This window comes from Betta splendens, chromosome 9 (assembly GCF_900634795.4).
Source record: "Betta splendens chromosome 9, fBetSpl5.4, whole genome shotgun sequence".
NCBI lineage: Eukaryota > Metazoa > Chordata > Actinopteri > Anabantiformes > Osphronemidae > Betta > Betta splendens.
The window spans coordinates 10,410,374-10,428,866 of NC_040889.2; the positions used below are offsets into that span (position 1 = coordinate 10,410,374).

The 18,493-nt window shown below is 43.7% G+C and overlaps 2 protein-coding genes across 8 annotated transcripts; one reads left to right on the plus strand and one right to left on the minus strand.

The window, feature by feature from the left end:
- Positions 1-380: 380 nt before the first annotated feature.
- On the minus strand, positions 381-5,286 carry gnsa (glucosamine (N-acetyl)-6-sulfatase a). Its single transcript, XM_029161076.3, has 14 exons — positions 4,956-5,286; positions 4,336-4,395; positions 4,020-4,226; positions 3,852-3,917; positions 3,555-3,653; positions 3,303-3,470; positions 3,138-3,220; positions 2,906-3,024; positions 2,719-2,822; positions 2,403-2,504; positions 2,199-2,309; positions 2,005-2,115; positions 1,726-1,886; positions 381-1,542 (listed from the first exon to the last, which is right to left on the minus strand). The coding sequence occupies exons 1-14, from the start codon at positions 5,109-5,111 to the stop codon at positions 1,470-1,472; spliced, it is 1,620 nt and encodes a 539-aa protein (XP_029016909.1). The 5' UTR covers positions 5,112-5,286; the 3' UTR covers positions 381-1,469.
- Positions 5,287-5,932: 646 nt separating this feature from the next.
- tbc1d30 (TBC1 domain family, member 30) lies at positions 5,933-18,423 on the plus strand. Of its 7 annotated transcripts, XM_055511256.1 has the most exons (16): positions 6,546-6,687; positions 7,875-8,039; positions 9,509-9,662; positions 11,422-11,483; positions 11,666-11,731; positions 11,849-11,974; positions 12,847-13,032; positions 13,124-13,193; positions 13,334-13,432; positions 13,563-13,731; positions 13,800-13,905; positions 13,985-14,091; positions 14,288-14,427; positions 14,975-15,193; positions 15,361-15,447; positions 15,938-18,423. In XM_055511256.1, exons 2-16 carry the CDS (start codon positions 7,995-7,997, stop codon positions 17,161-17,163), a joined length of 2,862 nt encoding a protein of 953 aa, XP_055367231.1. In that variant the 5' UTR covers positions 6,546-6,687; positions 7,875-7,994; the 3' UTR covers positions 17,164-18,423. The 7 variants fall into 7 exon arrangements, with proteins under 7 accessions (XP_029016905.1, XP_029016906.1, XP_055367231.1 ...); XM_029161072.3 differs by lacking the exon at positions 9,509-9,662 and having other exon boundaries at positions 5,933-6,687; XM_055511258.1 differs by lacking the exon at positions 15,361-15,447.
- The last annotated feature ends 70 nt before the right edge of the window (positions 18,424-18,493 follow it).

The following is an 18,493-nucleotide window of genomic DNA, read 5'->3' on the forward strand; positions in this document are numbered from 1 at the left end:
ACTCACAGGTTTTTAGTTTTCAAATCTGGGCTATAAAATCTCAAATGGTGTTTAACTCTCAGTGGAGGCATTTTATAGCACCCATCTTCAGAATCTAGTAATAGTGGGCCATAAATAGACCCTTGTGGCATGTTTTCATGAGTTTGGACTATTTTTATTTTCTTGTGCCTCCCAGCTCAGATCTGACCTCATTGGTAAACATCAACTTTCTCCCAGAGGAGTTTGACCCAGAAAATCTAAATTTTAGACTGACAAAAAATATAATATTGTTACCAAATTAGTAAAAGTAAACTGCATTTTAATACCTTTTGAAATGGATGACAGCTATATTTTATACATCTCGAAGTCGTCATTCATACAGACTAAAGTAAAAAAAAAACTCTTCAGAATCTCTTTTATTGGACAAACACACAAGCAAAAATACATCATCCAAAACTACTTTGAATACTAAACTTAAAAGGTGCCAAAACAAAATGTTTATGAAATATAGGAAAGTGCATCAGTGATTGGAGACAGAGGGACCAGTTTCAATCAGCGTTAGCGTTCAGTCCTGTGTTCTCACATTAAATCTGAATTCTGTCAACAGACAAAGAACAAAAAACGTACAAACATATTCAACAACAGCTGTGGCACAAAGAGCCTTTTGTGACAGACACATAGGTAAGAACAGGTTTGTCTGCTTCTTTCAGTAAGTCACAATCAGAATTAACGCACAGACAGAAATGTTTCACGACAAATGTTGTGCAGAAAATTTTTTTCAGGTCTTCAAATCATATCTTTGGTTGTGTGCTGAGCACATAATATCCTGTCAAGGCAGCTTGGTCAGAGCAGGCTGACACTGGGAAATATTACTGGCTTCCTTGCCAAAGGATGCCATTCTCATCTCGGTTTAAATATAAAGTTACAGCCAGGATGTGCTCAGAATCCTGGAAACAGTGAAACAGAAGCTGATGACTAGAGACAGGTTAGTTTTGGACAGAGCCAGACTGTTTCCAGTTTTATTAACGCTAAGCTAACAGTTTCCTGGGTGTAGCATCATAGTCAGCATTTTTTTTTCAGTCTCTGCAATGTGTATGTCCCCTTTTTAAATGTGATAAACTGGTGGAGAAGTTTGACTTTAAGTCTTTTTTTTGTGAAGGTGACATTTAATCAAGGTGTAAACTTGATTCAAACAAAGATTAGGAGAAACTTGTTAATGTGTTCCCATCATTGATGACCGCTTACTTTAGATTCACTGATAAGAAAACTAAATGTTACCACCTTGTATAATACATTGGCTTTCAGCAGCCCAAACTGGAAGATTTAAAGTTGGGTCCTACACCTAGCAAGACCTCCTGTTTCCATGACAACCCTGCCCAAAGATAATACATTGATCAACAGGAGACACTGGCTCAGTAGGCCTCACAACAAGGCAACAGTAGTGGGAAAGGCTGAATTTAAAAACAGGATATTGGTTCCTCCTCGCGTCCCTACTTCGTCTGTCTCAGTCTGCTGAGTCGCCAGCTGTGGCTGGTAAACATCTGTCGTGGGTCAAATTTATACCTGAGAAAAGATGGACAGATTGTTAATGCTCAAGTTTTATTATAATAAATCGTCTCTTAAGTCTGGACCCTGGATAAGCTTAGTCTGTGCCACAGACTAGAATCAAAGGGAAACTGTAACATGCATTTCCTCCATTGCTCTTTTTGCAGTTTTCTGTTTTGGTGACAGCATGTTTGAACTAACCTTGGATCGTACACACCAGGTGTGCGACATGACTGTCCGGAACAGGACTGCAGGATCATGAGCCGGTGGTTCATCTTCTCTAGGACTTCCTGGTCGATGGTCTTGGCGATATTTATCAGCTGGTAGGGGTCTGCTGTGATGTTGTACACCTCTACAAACACCTACAGAAGACAAGGTTTATTGAGCTGTGACAACTCAACACTGACATTGGTTCTTTGATTTCACAATGTGAGAAAACATCCTTGTGTAAGTCTAGATCGAGTTAAAGTTCTCCCTTACCTCATTATCATCAAACTCGCAGTATTGCAGGTTGGCAGAGGGGGCGATGGTGCGCACGCAGGCATAGGTATTGTTGTAAGAGTCCTCACATACACAGTCAGGAAAACACTCCTAGAAGGGAGAAGAAGAGATGTTTGTTTTTTTTTCCCCTTCATCTCACACGTTAGTTTAATAGAAGTCTTTCATTTTCATACCGACACTCCGGGTCCCAGCAGAGGGCAAGCCGGGTCCGACACATTCCTTCCTTCTCCTTCATACTCCACCAAGAAGTCTGTTCTCCAGCTGCTGCTGTTCATCTTCCCCTCCTGTTTCACAAATTGTTGGACATATTATTACATTCATAGAAAAGTATTTTCAGCTTTATTTCCTAGTTTCTCCTACTGTATGTGCAATCTCACCATGACGGGCAGGAAGGACCTGCCGTCCATCTGAGTCTTATTGACACTGTAGCCAGCAATGTCCAGGATGGTTGGCCCAAGGTCGACATTTGCTACCAGCATCTGACATCAGAATAAATTCAGTTAACTCAGGTCAGCAAACAGCAAACACTGCAGGAAATACAACTGGGAAATGTCTAACTTAATACTAGTGTGTGTGTGTGTGTGTGTGTGTGTGTGTGTGTGTGTGTGTGTGTGTGTGTGTGTGTGTGTGTGTGTGTGTGTGTGTGTGTGTGTGTGTGTGTGTGTGTGTGTGTGTGTGTGTGTGTGTGTGTACCTGGCTGGTCTGGTTGGGTTTGATATTAGGTCCTCTGACCATGAGAGGAACCCTGATGTCAAACTCATACAACTGCCTCTTATCCAGAGGAAGAGAGAACTGGCCTAAAAAATACATACAACAGATACTTTTAATGAAGCCCAAGCCTACAGCTGTATTACTGTTAAATGTTTGTGTATATACTGACCTGTGTGGTATCCATTGTCAGAAGTAAAAAAGATGTAGGTGTTTTCCAATTCACCTCTGTCCTCCAACCTCTGAACTATTTTCTCCACCAGGTCATCGACTGACAGCAGAGTTTGCCACCTACAGAGAAACGTAAGCATAAAAGTTAGGTGGTGTTTTGGTGATGAAATGATCTTCAGAAAGAAAAGTGGACAAAAAAAAGAGATGGAAAATGTAATGGAAATGACTCCAACCGTTTCCTAAAAGCATCATCCAGAAACTGAACGGAAGAGTTGGTCATAGGGGTTTTAGCTTGTCTGATCAACCAGTGTTTGTCCTGAAAAAACAAAGAAAAAAAAAGACATTCCTAAATTTGATGAATACTGTAAAAATGAAAGAGGAGATGAACCAACCCATACCTTCCCATGGACGTTGAAGTTGGGGTTTCTGGGAGCCTTAGTATTGTTGAATCTGTTCTGATATTGAGGTGCTGCTGTCCAGGGGGAGTGGGGGGCAGGTGTGGACACCATCATAAAGAACGGCTGGAAGTTGGATTTATACTGGAGGAAGTCCAGAGACATATTGGCCTGAAACAGAAAACAAAAATGTAATTAAAAGCTTTTTGAATCATTCTAATTTTGAGTAAACTTATTGTTTCTCTCTGTTCTCACCAGTACATCTGTCAGGTAGTCTTTACTGTAGTCTGCCCCATGTTTCTGAGCTTTTCCATTCACTGACAGAGTGTAGTTGTAATATTTAGAGGTTCTTTCCTGGAGAACACAAACCACATGTGATGCTATAATCTACAAATCTGAGTCAGCTTTCATGTCGTCACGAATAATCCTCACTTGTTTTTAACGATATTCTGGAACAAGCAAACCTGAGTTTCAACCGCACAACCATTTTTTTTAATCTGGTCTGACAGCAAATGTGTGGTTGAAGGGTTACAAATCTGAGTCGAGTCTTACCAGCCCAACCCAGTAGCTCCAGCCTGGAGGTACATGCTCCACTCCACCAGCTTCTGAGTGACCGTACTGAAGCAGAAAGATACTACATCACAGAACAGCTCATTTGCAGGTAGGACAAAACTCCAAGCAGAAATTATACTACAAGTAAACATAAGTCCAGCCCGTCACCTGGTTGAGGTATTTTCCAGCGAAGAAGGTCTGGTAGTTGGCATAGTTCTTGAGCAAAGCAGGAAAGGTGTGGGCTTCCTCGCTCTTTTGCCAAGCTTTACTGCTACAGTTTCCTTCTAAAGTGTTGTTGATGACATGATGGTTGTGAGGGTATTTTCCAGTAAGGATGCTGGCTCGACTGGGGCAGCACAGCGGGCTGGCAACAAACTGGGGAAAGGGTACGCAGAAAAATGAGAGACAATGAATATGGTAAATATACAACCACAAAGATCCCAGGTTGCACATCAGGTAAAATACATGCTGTGAATGTACTTACTGCGTTTGTGAAAGTTATCCCTGCACCACCAATAAGTTTTTTTGTCTTGTTCAGTGGACTCTGAAAGAAACACATTTAGTATTTAAATTAAGCTACATCAACATATAATAAAATAAATATTGACATCATTATAATTGCTATCTATATTTTCTTTTCTCCCCATTATTGCATTAATTGATGGGCTTGTAATTTGTATGAGACTACTCCTCTACAGTTCAGAAAGAAATATTTTACTTTGCTAAAATACATATATTTGAAAGTGTTACGGTTGTTTCAGAGAATTACTAAGTAATTATGTTGCAATACTATGGATTCAGCACAAATGTTATTGATTGATTCATAATACATCCTTTTAAAGCAAGAGGTGTTTTGTGAAGGAGGGAGGGTGTTTACTGGAGCAGCTGATAAGGCTGCTAACTGTGGGAGATGCCTAAATGATGCATCCGGCCAGGAATGTGAGCTGTTATCTTATTCAGGTTGGGCTTAAAGTAAAATAAACACGACAAATGAAAAAATGCAGATTTCTTATGACGTGACTGCAAAGTACATGTAAACACACCGCCACACAGGGAAAAGCGCATAAATAAACTAAAAGCACTAAATCATTGTAATCCACAGACCAGCCCCCCGATAGCGATGTCCAGGTCGTCGGTTAGGATCACAACGATGTTTGGTCTCCGGTATGAAATGCCAGACACGCTCAGGTCGCTCCACAAAATGACGCAGATTAGGACACTATTCAGTAACGTCGACCGATGAGAACGACTTAGGCCCATTTTTGTTATTCGGCGATGAGCTACTAAAGCTGTCGGAGTCTCCCTCTGGTCCTGTAACCTACTGTATAACAGCGTCAAGAGTCGTTACTGAGCCATCTGTCGAGGAATAAAACAGAAACCCAGCACTGTTTGTGTTTGAGTCAACACTTCCGGGCTTGCTGGTCACATGCTGCTCGACTACGGAAGCCGGAAGAGTCACGTGATTTAATCTCGTTTTATTTTTATGAATTCACTTCATTATTGATGTAACTATCTTATAGTTTACAAAACATACATGCTAGTAATGCAATAAAATATGTCTGTACGTAGAATACTGTTCCTGTTATGGATTTTTCTATTAATAGCTGTGCTGTTTTGTTACATCTTTCTTCCAGTTTCTCCAGTTTTCTTTCCAGTTTATTAACTATTAAAAGCTCCGGTTTTAATAGTTTAATAATATAATTTTTATTATTTTGATCACAGATCTGTAATAAACTAATTAAATGGGGCCTCACCAAAAATGTGTGTTGTTTAAAGAAGGTACAAGTAAAGTAAGTAAATATTATTGTATACTTTTCTAAACAGTTACAAATTAAAATGTCTCTAACCAAACAAATAAAATCCGTAAATTAAAAAAAATATTGAATTAGACATATTCAATTTACATACTTTGACGCTTGCTCCTCTGATCGCGGTCATAACAGGTGGTAGCTGATTGGCTGATCAGTTTTAGGCTATGTTTTGATTGGTCAATGGATGAGCGCGACGCACCTGATGCACCTGTCGCGCGACCTGAAGAAAGTTTGGCAGCCGTTAGGAAGTCTGGCGGAGTGGGCAGGTCCATTGTTGAGAGGAGGAGAGGGGGGGCTGGAAAAACGTGTCAGGAACTTTCAGGAAGGAAACTAGGACCTTCAATCGCATTTTACCTTTGTGTGGCGATGAATGGAATGCTCCAGGAACTCTATCCTCTTCCTAACGTTCAATAAACTTTATCTAGAGAGAGTTCTTCAAAATGAAAACTCATAGGTAGAGAAACATTTATAAAAGTAAAGAAGTTACTTTGACCACTTTGCCGCCACTGGAACAATGGCGTCCGAGCAAAAAGTTAACGGGAATGAACTTTTGGAAGTTGACATATGCGACGGCGGCGTGTGCTCCCTGAACGACAGCGGTGTTTTTGTCCACGGTGTCGCGCCCCTCCAGGATGAGTTCTCCGGCTTTCAGCAGTGGACAAGCCTCGCCGAGTCACCGATTGACACATCAGCACCTCCGGGCCGGCAGAAGGTCCCCGGCCAGCGCAGAGCACCGCCCGTCGTCGCTGCTGCCACCCAAAGGACCAACCCGGCCGGTGACAGTGACTCTGAAAGCCAGGATGGAGCCAAAGCTCCCAGGACCTCCATAGTGGACTGTCTGCTGGTGGAGCTGTATGAGACGTACAGCGGAGGCAGCAGGAGGAATGTGGACAGCTGGGACAGCTCCACGGAGGCGTCCGGTTCGGACGCCTTCCTGGGCCGCAGTAACACCGGGTCCAACTTCCTCCAGGAGCTCCAGGAGAAGCACACCAGGAGGCATCAGATGAGCTACCTGGCCCAGAAAGGTGGGGGGTGCGGGCGCTGTATTTGAGACACATGTACCTCGACGAGTGAATGAGGAAGACCCAACATTAAAATTGCAAAGAACCTATAGCAGATAATGGCTCATTAAGTAAACATGTTGTAAGAGAGGTGGCAAACAGGAAGAAATGTAGAATCATCTAATTGTTATTTGCTTTTAATGTTGTTGCTTATTATTCATCCAATATAAGGAGTGTGTAATGAGCAGTATGTGCTCTTTAGTATTGAGCTTTCATGGCTATGAGGGTTTACTGTAGTGTGATGCCAGCAGAGGTTGAACTGACTTTCTGTGGCTGGTGGGAAGCCACAGTGTGCAGACATTTACATGGACAAACGCGCAGCAGTGTGCTGCAGCGTTGCCTCGGCGTGTTTTAAGGCATGTTACTATTGTTCCGTCTGTTAAAGGGAAATCCCACTGTAAACACAGCCAGGCCTGTGACTTTGCTGTTTGCTCTCTGCACACGTGAGGCTTGGTCAAGTTAAACAATGCGAATGCAAGAAAGGTGCTGATTGCGACTCCAGTAACAGTTCCCACACATGACTTTTCCAATGGGTGTCAAGGGCAATTATACTGTAACAGTGATGTAAGTGTCTGGATTAGCCAGTAGAATTTAACTGCAAGTAAGTTTGACATATGTCAGGAAAAACATTTTTATTTATAAAATTAAACATTCTTAGTAAACTAACCAAAGCTAAAATCTAGCTTAATCCTACTTTATTTAATAGTATTCACTTCATCCAATAATTAAAAAAAAGTCTATGTTGCAGATGAACTGATGAGGTCCTGCGTCACCTTCAGCCAAAAGCCTGATGTTTTTCAGCTTTACAAGAGAAGGGAGTGTGTTTATGTGGTGCAGTGTTCTGGTTTTCATTTTCTCTTTGCCTGCAGGTTGGAAAAAACAGACTAATGAGTGTGATATTCTATTCTGTCCAAGGCGCAGATGTCACATCAATATGTGACCAAATTAAATAAGGAGGAATTATATAGACTGTATCATATTTTAGACAAACCTGACAAACATCAGTTTTGTGAATGCAATATGTCGAAGTGAGATGTAAAGCAAATAATTAGTGACAGAAAGTCAGTCATAGTTTTATACCAATGCAGTGGTAAGTCTTATTAAGCTCTGACATTTCTGCATACATGTCTTTTCTCTTTTTGCTCTCTCAGCCCCTGAAGAGCTGCTTTCAATCATCCAAGAGGTCAGATATCGTACGGGCCTGCAGTCGGCCAAGCTGATCCGCCAACTGAGGAGACGAGACCGACTCAACCACAAGCTGCAGAAGAACTATGACATCATCACAGCTTGCCTTCAGGCTGTGTCTCAAAAGCGACGTAAGAAAACTAAATTTTATGAAGTTTCTGCTTTTGTACGAAATACAACTGGTTCTAAGGAAATCAGGTAAGTGGGCTGTCTTGCTGCTCTTAAAGGTCTTTCTCCCTAAAATAGGTGTTCTCTTTAGGCCAAGTGAATAATCCAGAAGACTAGGGCAAGTATTCAGCATAGAAATGAGAATAATAGAGCTTTCTGTCTTGACTCAGAGGGGTTTTGTTTAGTGACAAGCAGACAAGGTTTTTCACTAAAGGTACTTCACCCCACCCGGCATCATGGACACACTTTGCTGCGTCTAAACCAGGGAAGTCTGCGTACAGTAGATAGCTACATGTATTTGCAAGTCACTGTAGGGTTGTACACTGTAAATGACTATGATCTCACAGTCCTATCACCTGAACGGTACGTGTGAAAATTAGCATCCAGTATTTTCATATTAGACTTTGGTCTGGAGATAGTTATATTATGGTTGTGGAGTATTATCATGAATGCTCCAGTTCCCTCTCACAAGCGGTTTGGTGGTGACTAATTACTGTACAGTAGGTGTGAGTGCTTGTCTGTCACTGAACAAGTCTTTGTGTCAGCTTTGAGGCAGTTTGACAACCTGCCTGATGAAAACCAGCCATTACAGCCTTTAACGGATGAAGTCAGCATCAACTCTGAGACTATTCATGAATTGTCTCTTTACACTCTTGTGAGCCTTAAGTGTCAGTGACTGTATCTTTTAAAATGCAAAAATGAAGAGTATTCATCATTTTCATTGACAATATTGCGCATATGCTACATTTCAAACCACACTTCTTCACAAGTGAGACTATAAAGATTTACTAGAGCAATGACCATTTATTTCTTATTTATAAATATTTGGTGCAAAGCTAAATTTTGAAAGGTCCTTTGAGTCACACACAGTATTCCTCAGATTACATTTGAGCCAAGGTGTCCCAGTTTACAGTCCATCTTTATTCTACCCCTGTGGGCTTCTCTCTTCCACCATTACCTCATCCTTGCCCGTCTCCTCCCCACGTGTCTCCCCATCCTACCGCATCTCTCCATCTTTGCACCTCCTCCTAGTGACGCTAAACCGGGGGAGGATGAGGAGGTGTGCAGCATCAGCATCATTACCGACCGAAAGAGAACGACGCTTCCTCCTATTTTTGTGTGTTTGGGTGATGCTTTATGCACATATCGCTTTGGCTTGGACTTGGTTCCTTGTGCGTAATTTCACCGCTGAATGGTGAGTTAAAGGTCTGTCGTTTGTTTGAGTTCCAGTCGGAAACAGAAGCAACCGGAAGAGGTTAAAAATAGTCTTTCACTTTAATCGAATATTATTTGGGCGTCGAAGCGTTTGGAAATCAGCCGCGGATGCACGTGCCATCATCACAAAGGACGTAAAAGGGATTTTTTTTTGCCACGCGGCTCGTAGCGATGAGGTGACTGAACCGGTCCATCGCTTTGATTCCCCATGAGGCAGGATCGGCTCCCCGCCGCCGGCAGGAGGCCGAGGGCGGGCGCCAAGCAGCGGCAGCAGGCGTCGGGAGGGGTCGGCAACATCATCAGCAACGTCCTGAAGAAGCGGAACGGGATCTCCAGGAGTGCGCCCCGGCTGCTCTGCACCCTGGAGCCAGGTGAGCCGGCGGCAGGCACGCAGGGGGATAGTACTACGGAATGAATCTATCCTGAGGAGGCAGCCATCTGTTCTATGCAAAGACAACGTTTAATTCATATCTGCACATTCTAAGATACGTTTACCGCGTTAATAGCTTTGTTGCCTTTAGTTAGATTATGCTTCTGTTTTGACAAATGATTGTATCTAATACATTAGATTGAAAGACACTATATTGTCAGAATAATACACACTTCCCTAAGTTTTCAGCCAAGAATGATTAGACCTGTTTTCGTGAATGCAATATTGCATTGCTATTATCCCCTTCACTAAATGCAGGGACTATGTAAGATTAGCTAATTTCCAGCGTCATTTGGGGCTGCTAATGAGCCCAGGTGTGTTCATACTCCTCCAATCGGACACAGCAAACTCTGCAAAACATCTGTATGTAGTGCTAAGTTGTTTGCACATAGCTTTAAAGGAGAAAGCAACTTTGAAATCAGAATTAATTGCACAACTGTCTAAGATTTTTAAAGTAATTAGACGTTTAGACTATACAGTAGGTTAAAATTCAATTAGCATCTGGTCCCCGCTAATGATGCTGACCTTTCAGTACATATTTTTTGTCAGTGGCATTGGTCTAATCTGTAATAGGGAAGTAGGAGGGTTTTCCGTGTTAATCCTCTCCCAAAGCTCTGAGAGCAGCCCGCAGAATAAGCCGGGCTCATCCACTATGGCGCAGGACAAAATGACAGAGCCCAGCGATGCAGGTTGAACATCTATTTTATCTTTTATTATGGACTTTTATCCAAACGACTCCCGCGGCTTTCATTCTACTTGTAGCGCAGGCAGCCGAGAGAGCGCGACCGATCCTCTGGAGAGTCAGCTGGGAGAAGGCAGGAAGAGAAATGGCCGCAGTCGGAGAACTTTGGCCCAGAGTCCGCACATGTCAGGACCTTTCCTTCTTAACTCAAGATCAGAGTTTCATTTCCGTTCGGTCTTCGCGGGGATTTTAGCCTGCTGCTCTAAATATTTTCTGCAGACGTTTGTGTGTACGTGCAGAGAGAGTTTAATGAGATTTTTAGATGATTTCCACAGAAGCGGAAGCTTTCAGCACCACGAGGAAATGGACAGCGACTCGCGTTTATCGTCTCCGACCTACAAACCGAACATCTGCATGTTTAAATATTACAAATATAACACTGACTCCTTTACAAACACTGTAGCATCATATTACAGGTTAGGTTACTGTACAACTGTTCAGGAGCCTGTGTTAAAACACGTCACAGTTTCCGGGTTTTTTAGCTTTGGTTTTTATTCATAGCTTCTCTGTTTGTAATTGCTTTCATTCTAGTTATTGGTTATTGGGGGCTGAGAGTGAAGGAAATTAACGGTGCCCTGAACATTCTGCAGCTTGGTTCATTGTCCCTTGTCCCTCCTTGATCTCTTGAAAAAGGTCTCAGGTTTCTTGTTTTCCAGTCCAGGTGGTGAGGAAAAGGCACTACTCTTACTGTTCCAGCTGTAATAACTGCAGAGCTTCTATGACGTTTTACATTTATCATCAATTTAAAAATTTAATGTGTTCTTGTTCGTGTTTAAATTTTTTTATTATCTGATTTTCAATGGTTCTTGATATTGTCTCTCTGGCTTTAGGCTTCCTTTTCTGTGTGCAATTTATTTATTTATTTTTTTTGCAAAATATCTTCTGCTCAGTGACCCTGTTGTTGACTTAAGATGGTCAAATGTTCAGTATTATTGTAACCAAGTCTGTTTGTTTGTAGGAGTTGACACAAGGCTGAAGTTTACCATCGAACCATCACTGGGAAAAAATGGCTTCCAGCAGGTGAGCTGCTCTGCACAACATGTTTTACTCAGGAGTTTACCAGATTCCATCATCCATTAAATGAGCTAATGCTGCAATTCTCTGCACATCTGTAAACTACTTGAGTGTGATTATATTTTATTACCGGGCTAAATGGGTTCAGTAGGAGTATGTTGGTAAATGGTGTTTGTTCTTCCCTGCAGTGGTACGACGCCCTTAAAGCAGTGGCTAGGCTTCCTACTGGGATACCGAAGGAGTGGCGGAAGAGAGTATGTAACTCTAAATAATGTAGTTAGGACCACAATAGAATTTGTACTGTAATGTTCATGTTGCCTTGACCTTCTAAAAGCAGTGAGTCATTGTGAGTCTGTTCTTGTCTTTTCCAGGTTTGGCTCACACTAGCAGACCAGTACCTACACAGTATCTCCATCGACTGGGAGAAAACTCTTCGCTTCGCGTTTAACGAGCGTAGCAACCCGGACGATGACTCTCTCGGCATCCAGATCGTCAAGGTAACCACATTGTATTTTTGTGCAGGGGGCTCATGGATGAGATTAATGTGTGCACACAGTAAAAATGCAGAGAGGGTAGAATCGGGACTTTGTCCTGAGTCAGCAGCAGAGCGCTCGGTGTGAAGCCTCAGCGTTCGTTCACAAGACACATCTTAAAATAGACAGAGACATATAATGCATGAATGCTTTTTTTAAGCATAGTGTCCTACTGTATCTGACTGCTGCAGTATTCACATTGTGCCTTTTGTACAATACTAGTCCTTTATTCCATACACCTGCGCCTCAGAGTCATCATCAGCAAATATAATGACTGAACGCCTGAGTGAAATCACTAAATGCACTTCAGTAAATGTCAGAAGTCAGTAATGTTCTTCTGTATATGGTTTTACTGTATGTTCCCGTTCAATCAGGTTTGATGTGGATGAGACAGACATAGATGCTTAGTCTAAGTGCTATTTTATTGACGTGATTTTCAGTAAGTGCAGCTAATGATTTAAGACAAAAGATTTCCATATCCGCTGTCCGTCACTGATGTTTGCAGTATTCGTGTATATATTGTGAGTACTGTATATGCAGCAGTTACATCCCTGTATTTCACTTAAAATCACATGTTTGATATCAGCAAAGGTTGTTTGCTGACTGTGAGTCAGAGCGCTGAGTGATGACATCATGGAGATGACAAGCATCTTTTTTCTATGTCTGACTCAGAGATTCAACAGATTAATGACTGTTTCCATCCACATGACAGAGTCCAATCCTCTGCTTCTCTGTTTGTCTTTCCATCTCTGTCCTAAATGAACACTCATTTATCCACTTAATGCACCTGTCCTGTCCAAATAATCCATACTGTGCATCCTCCTGCTGCTACCCAGGATCTCCACAGGACCGGCTGCAGCTCCTACTGTGGCCAGGAGGGAGAGCAGGACAGGGTGGTGCTGAAGCGGGTGCTGCTCGCATACGCCCGCTGGAATAAAACCGTGGGTTACTGCCAAGGATTCAATGTGTTGGCTGCCCTTATTCTGGAGGTCACAGAGGGCAATGAGAGCGATGCACTGAAGGTACACTGTATGATTCATGCAGACTAAGACCCCGGTCATTGACTTTCTAAATCATGCTTCACCGTGTCGCCTTCTGTTCTTCTATATTCAGGTGATGATCTACCTGATTGACAAAGTGCTGCCAGAGAGTTATTTTGCCAACAACCTTCGAGCTTTGTCAGGTACAGTAAACACAAACACAAGCACGAGCAGCACAGTTAAAAAACTGTACAGTAAATCACTGTGACATAATGTGCATATATAACAGTTTTGTGGCTTTACTGACAACTTGTCTTCTCACTGTGATGTTTCTTTATATTAGTGGACATGGCCGTGTTCAGAGACCTGCTGCGTCTAAAGCTGCCCCGACTCTCCCAACACCTCCATCACCTTCAGAAAGCTGCTAACAGGGAGGCTGGAGGTACAAATCTTTGTGTTTGTGTGTTTGCATCTATAGAAATGTTTAATGTCATCAAGCAGGAACACCAGAAAGAAACAAACTTAAAGCTGTTTTTTAGCGTCCTGACTCAGCTTCCATATTATTATCTCAGGCAGTTACGAGCCTCCGCTGACCAACGTCTTCACTATGCAGTGGTTCTTGACCATGTTCGCCACCTGCCTGCCAGCCCCCACCGTGCTGAAGATCTGGGACTCTGTGTTTTTTGAGGGCTCAGAGGTGCTGTTTCGGGTGGCTCTGGCCATCTGGGAGAGACTGGGAGAGTAAGTGGAACGCAGCTCTATTTGAAAACTGTTTGTTAGAAACGTATTCATGGATTGTGTCTGTGCAGGAGGATTGAGTACTGTCAAACAGCCGATGAGTTTTATAGCACCATGGGTTGCCTGACTCAGGAGATGCTGGAGCACAACCTCGTCGATCCCACTGAACTTATGCAGGTATTGGACAAAAACATCTTTTACAAAATCATTACACGTGATGCTGTGGTGTTTCTCATTTGCCTCGTCTGTCCTTCAGGAGGTCTACTCCATGGCAGTGTTTCCTTTCCCCCAGCTGGCTGAGTTAAGAGAGAAATACACCTACAACATCACTCCATTTCCTACCTCAGTCAAATCCAATGGAAGGTTTGTTTTGCATATTGAAAATTGTGATAGCTAATGCTGGCCATTTTCACGCAATCCATTAAATATAGGACCCGACCAGATAAAATCACCCAGTGCCATTTGAAAATGAAGCTGGAAATGATCCTAATGTTCCATTTCTGAGTATTTATTCTTTTTCAAGTGATTGTGTGAGATGATGTTTTTGTCTTTTGTGTAGTGGTGGGCTGGGAAGCTGGGACAGCGACGACGATGCCGACATAGATGAGGAGGACTCTATGGTGGCGGCACTCGGTTGTCTGGGGCCCCTGGGTGGTCTACTAGCCCCCGAGCTGCAGAGATACCAGAAACATCTGAAAGGTCAGGCCAGCCTCACCTCACAAAATGAGAAACTGTGTGGAAATGGGAGAAAGGGTAAGCGTGCAAGGGATGGTGGCCAAGTGCTTTGAGCCTCGCCACTTCCCCAGATCTTTAATTTTCAGCTGCACTTGTTTAGACTCCAAGTACAAGCTGTCTCTGATCTGTTTCCTCCAAACAAATCCCTACTTCCTCCTCTTTCAACAACGTCACCAAACATGTAAAAGCAGCGAACAGCCTGAGGGACTTATCGGAAAACGCGGGTTAAGATCTAAAGCTGTAGTCGTCATACTCCAGAGAGATTTAGAAATGACTTGAGAGCCTCATTTAAACTCCTAAGGAGATTTCACTACTGCAGACTTGACCTGGTTAAAAGGGAAACATTGCTTATTTTTAAGAGCTACTGCAAATGGAGCGAACGAACATTAATAAATCAGTACAATGGGCGGTAGTCCTGCCATCTGCTACAGGGCTTTTCACATTGTGTGTCGCCGACTGGCGTGCAGAATTTTGTGTTTATATCTTTGATGGGTTTCCTTCCTGCATCCAGACCAGCGAGCGGAGCAGGGCAACTTTGCTGAGCTGAGCCCGGGAGCCGTTGGAGCTGGAGGACCAGGGGGAGTGGGGGGCGCCAGGGCTGATCATAAAGCAGCCATCAACAGCATGATGATGGAGAGGATGAGCACCGACATCTGTGCCCTGAAGAAGCAATATGCACGCATCAAGAGGCGTCAGCAGCAACAGGCTATGCAACTGTACATACGCACAGGTGGGCACAGGAACATTTGACACTAGGTTGTTAACAATGGTCGGATTGCATCTAACTTGATTCAAACTAGAAGAGGCAGGTAAGGCAGACTTTGCATTATTAAGTAGGGTCTAAGCTGAGATGTTATGTGTAGTTGATGGTGCTGTACTGTAACATGTGAATCGCAGGGTGTGGACATGAGGTGGCTACAAGTCCAGGAGTTCCTCAAGAGTGTTTCAGCAAACACAGCAACAGTACTGACCACCAAACCGACGGTACTGGTCTCGAACCCTGTCAGACTGGGTGCTTTGGGGCTAATTTAGTTTCAATGCTGCTTTAAACCTTTCCAGGGTGGTTTGGTGTAGGGTCTACTGCTGCTGGAAATGCTGGTTTTGGCTCTGTTTGGGTCTGTGATACATGCACACTTAAAGTCGGTAGGCCTTTTACAGCCAAATGTTTCCTTGGCCTTTTGTGGTGTTTCTGACCTGGAAAAAATCCTCTTAATCCTCTTTATTAAAAAATTCTCATTCTGCTTCTTACTAACCCGCAGTAGCAAGACAAAGAATGAGTCTAGGTTTTCTGCATTACGTTTATTTGACTTAGAAGATGTCGAGGAGGACAGATCTGTAGCTGTTTGTGGTCCTTAAGCGCCCTCTGGTGTCTGATGGAGGCACTACAACTGCTATAAATCCTGTTTTTGTATATAGCATGTGTTACACACCTCCTTTAATGTGTTTTGCATTTGCTCCCTTACTGTCTGCCCAGACAAGTGCCCCGCCACCCGTGTCCTCGCTTCCCAACTAAACCCTTCCGGCGCAGCCATCAACCACCTCCTCTTGGGTCAGAAACTGCTCGGCAGCCCCCGGGGCTCCAGGCACACGCCCGCCATCAGGTCCACGGTCCCAGGAACTCGACCTGCTTCTGAGTGCCATGGCCAGGCATCCCCAGCCAGGCAGCGCTGTGGTTCACTGCCCTCAAATGCTGCCAGAACGCCGGGCAACGCCAGTGGAGGTACTGGGTCACCGTGGAGAGCTCATGTACGTGTTCATCGTAGAAATATTGCCAGGGCTCGAGCACAGCTGGGCTTTGGAGATTCAGAGGAACGGGATGATGATGATGAGGAGGAGGATGAGAAAGAAGGAGCAGAAAGACTCGACAGTGAAGAAGAAAGGAAGCTTGACCCAAGTGAGATGGATGACTCGGTCCAGAAGGAAACCTCTGTTTCTCCTCTTACGTCAGTTTGCGAAGAAGCTCCACAGGTTGCAGATGTTGCCGAGGTGGTGGTGCAGTTGGACTCCTTGGATCTAGAGGATGAACCAGGCCTGACTCCACCCATAAATCCAAACCCAGACACACAACCCAAACTCCCAGAGTGTAAGCCTGCACCCCAGGTCCCCCTTCTTCCTCCTCCGCCTTCCTCAAACAGACACAAAGACTCCGACTCCTCGGGGTCAGAAAAAAACAGCAGCTCTAACAGACACTTCACTTCAACTCAATCCTCCGCCGACTCCTCTATTCCTTTCTCCTCACCTTCCACATCAAGTACACCCCCCTCTCCAAAATGTGCATCTGCTTCCCTGTATCCTTCCTCCTCATACTCTCCTTCACCTCCCCCCACCCTGACGCCAAACTCTGAATTCTGCCTCCCGTCCTCTTCATCAGCCAATGGCTTGTACGCTCTCTCTCTTCCTTCCCCTACTTCTTTTTACAAAACCTCCTCCCCCTCCACACCCTCCCTCTGCTCAGCCTCCTCCTCTGCCAAGTCTGACATCACCTCCTCCCCATCGACCCCGATATTGGCTTCTGCAACCTCCACTCCTAAACAGCAGGTCTACTCCCCGTTCCCTAGTGTAAAGCAACCCAGAAGATCAGTGGCAGCCAGAAACCTCGGTCTCTACGGGCCCACATCCCGAACGCCCAATGTCCACTTCCCTCAGCTCAGCCGCAACCTCAACAGGAGCAGCACTGCTTGCACCACGGGGAGGCGATGAAGGAACTCTACCGTGTGGCCTCCTTCATAAAAAATATAACTCACCTGTACAAAGAAACATGTTAAAACCAGTAGAAAACATCTGGAGTTAGTTTGGTAAATCTGAGGAGTTAAGGACAGGAGCCCACACCCACAGTGGCTTATGCAGGTCCTTCTTGACCACTATGCTTCATAGACTTCCGTCAGTACTAGTACAGTGAGAAAACACGAGGGACGAATGCTTCCTTCCAGACTTACGAACTGTACTTATGAACATAATGAAGTTGATGATAATGAATGATTCTTCCAGTGAAATTACTCATAATAGCCATCCAGTTATTGCCAAGTATCTACACATGAATCAATAAATACCTAAGTGTTTGCGTGTTACCAAAAAAACTGCCCAACTCTGAACCTTGTGACTTTTTGAAGCACTTACATGTTCTGTTTTGTGTATTCCTGTTCACGTATCGACTGTTTAACACGAGGAATGTAATGATTATTGATGACGTGCGAGTGAATGGGAACTAGAACGACCATCTGGAAAACATTTGTTTTGCTGTTTTCACAATCATATGTAAATTAAAAATTGCAAATTTAAATATAAAAGGTTTTCACTCTGAAACAACTGAAATGTTTGGGATTGATGTGAGGATGTGTTTCCAGTAATAAATAACCATGGTAATAATAGAGTAGAGTTTATCAAATGAATAGTGTCAGTAAGGTCAGTGCTTTCAAGGCCAATTAAACTTGAGGCATGAAAGTTCTACTTAAAAAATTTTGATAGACTTAAAATAATAAATGGAAGAGAGAAGGTTTAAAAGGCAAATGTGAGCTGATTCACACCTCAACCATTAGCGCTGGTCTTTATGTAATGAGGATATTTAGTTACACAGGCTTAGCTTTACCTGTTCCCATGCTGACCCTCCTGTCACACCTGTCCCCCAGGAAGGAGGAGTCCCAGAAGGTCAGGCGCCCACTTCCTCCCCCTCCCTCCCTCCCCCCTCCTTTGTCCACCTGATGAGTCAGTTACAGGTGTGAAGGGGAGTCAGCCTGCAGGATGAACTAGTGCTCTCCAACCATCCGTTCTCAGACCCAGCTCCGTGTAAGTGATTCTTGCTCTGGCTGTTTAATGCCATTGTTCAGTAACAACAGACTCCTACTAAAGCAGCTCTGTGGGGAATTCATCATTGTCTCCCTTAGTTTGTCACAGAACCACAGCAGTGTTAAACTAGGGCAGCAAAGCGACTACTGCAGGGAGCTCCACCATGAAACGCTAGTTTGCTGAATGGAGATCCTGTGTGATCCACTCAATGTAAGACTGACTGGATCACTAGGGGGCGCTGCTGTAC

Coding starts and splice junctions, on each gene's coding strand:
- tbc1d30 (XM_029161072.3), top strand. CDS start 6,177: ATGGCGTCCGAGCAAAAAGTTAACGGGAATGAACTTTTGGAAGTTGAC. Junction 13,194..13,333: donor CAACCTTCGAGCTTTGTCAG/GTACAGTAAACA, acceptor TCTTTATATTAG/TGGACATGGCCGTGTTCAGA. Junction 13,732..13,799: donor ATCTGGGAGAGACTGGGAGA/GTAAGTGGAACG, acceptor GTGTCTGTGCAG/GAGGATTGAGTACTGTCAAA.
- gnsa (XM_029161076.3), bottom strand. CDS start 5,111: ATGGGCCTAAGTCGTTCTCATCGGTCGACGTTACTGAATAGTGTCCTA. Junction 3,654..3,851: donor GGAGCTACTGGGTTGGGCTG/GTAAGACTCGAC, acceptor TGTGTTCTCCAG/GAAAGAACCTCTAAATATTA. Junction 2,823..2,905: donor TGACAATGGATACCACACAG/GTCAGTATATAC, acceptor TGTATTTTTTAG/GCCAGTTCTCTCTTCCTCTG.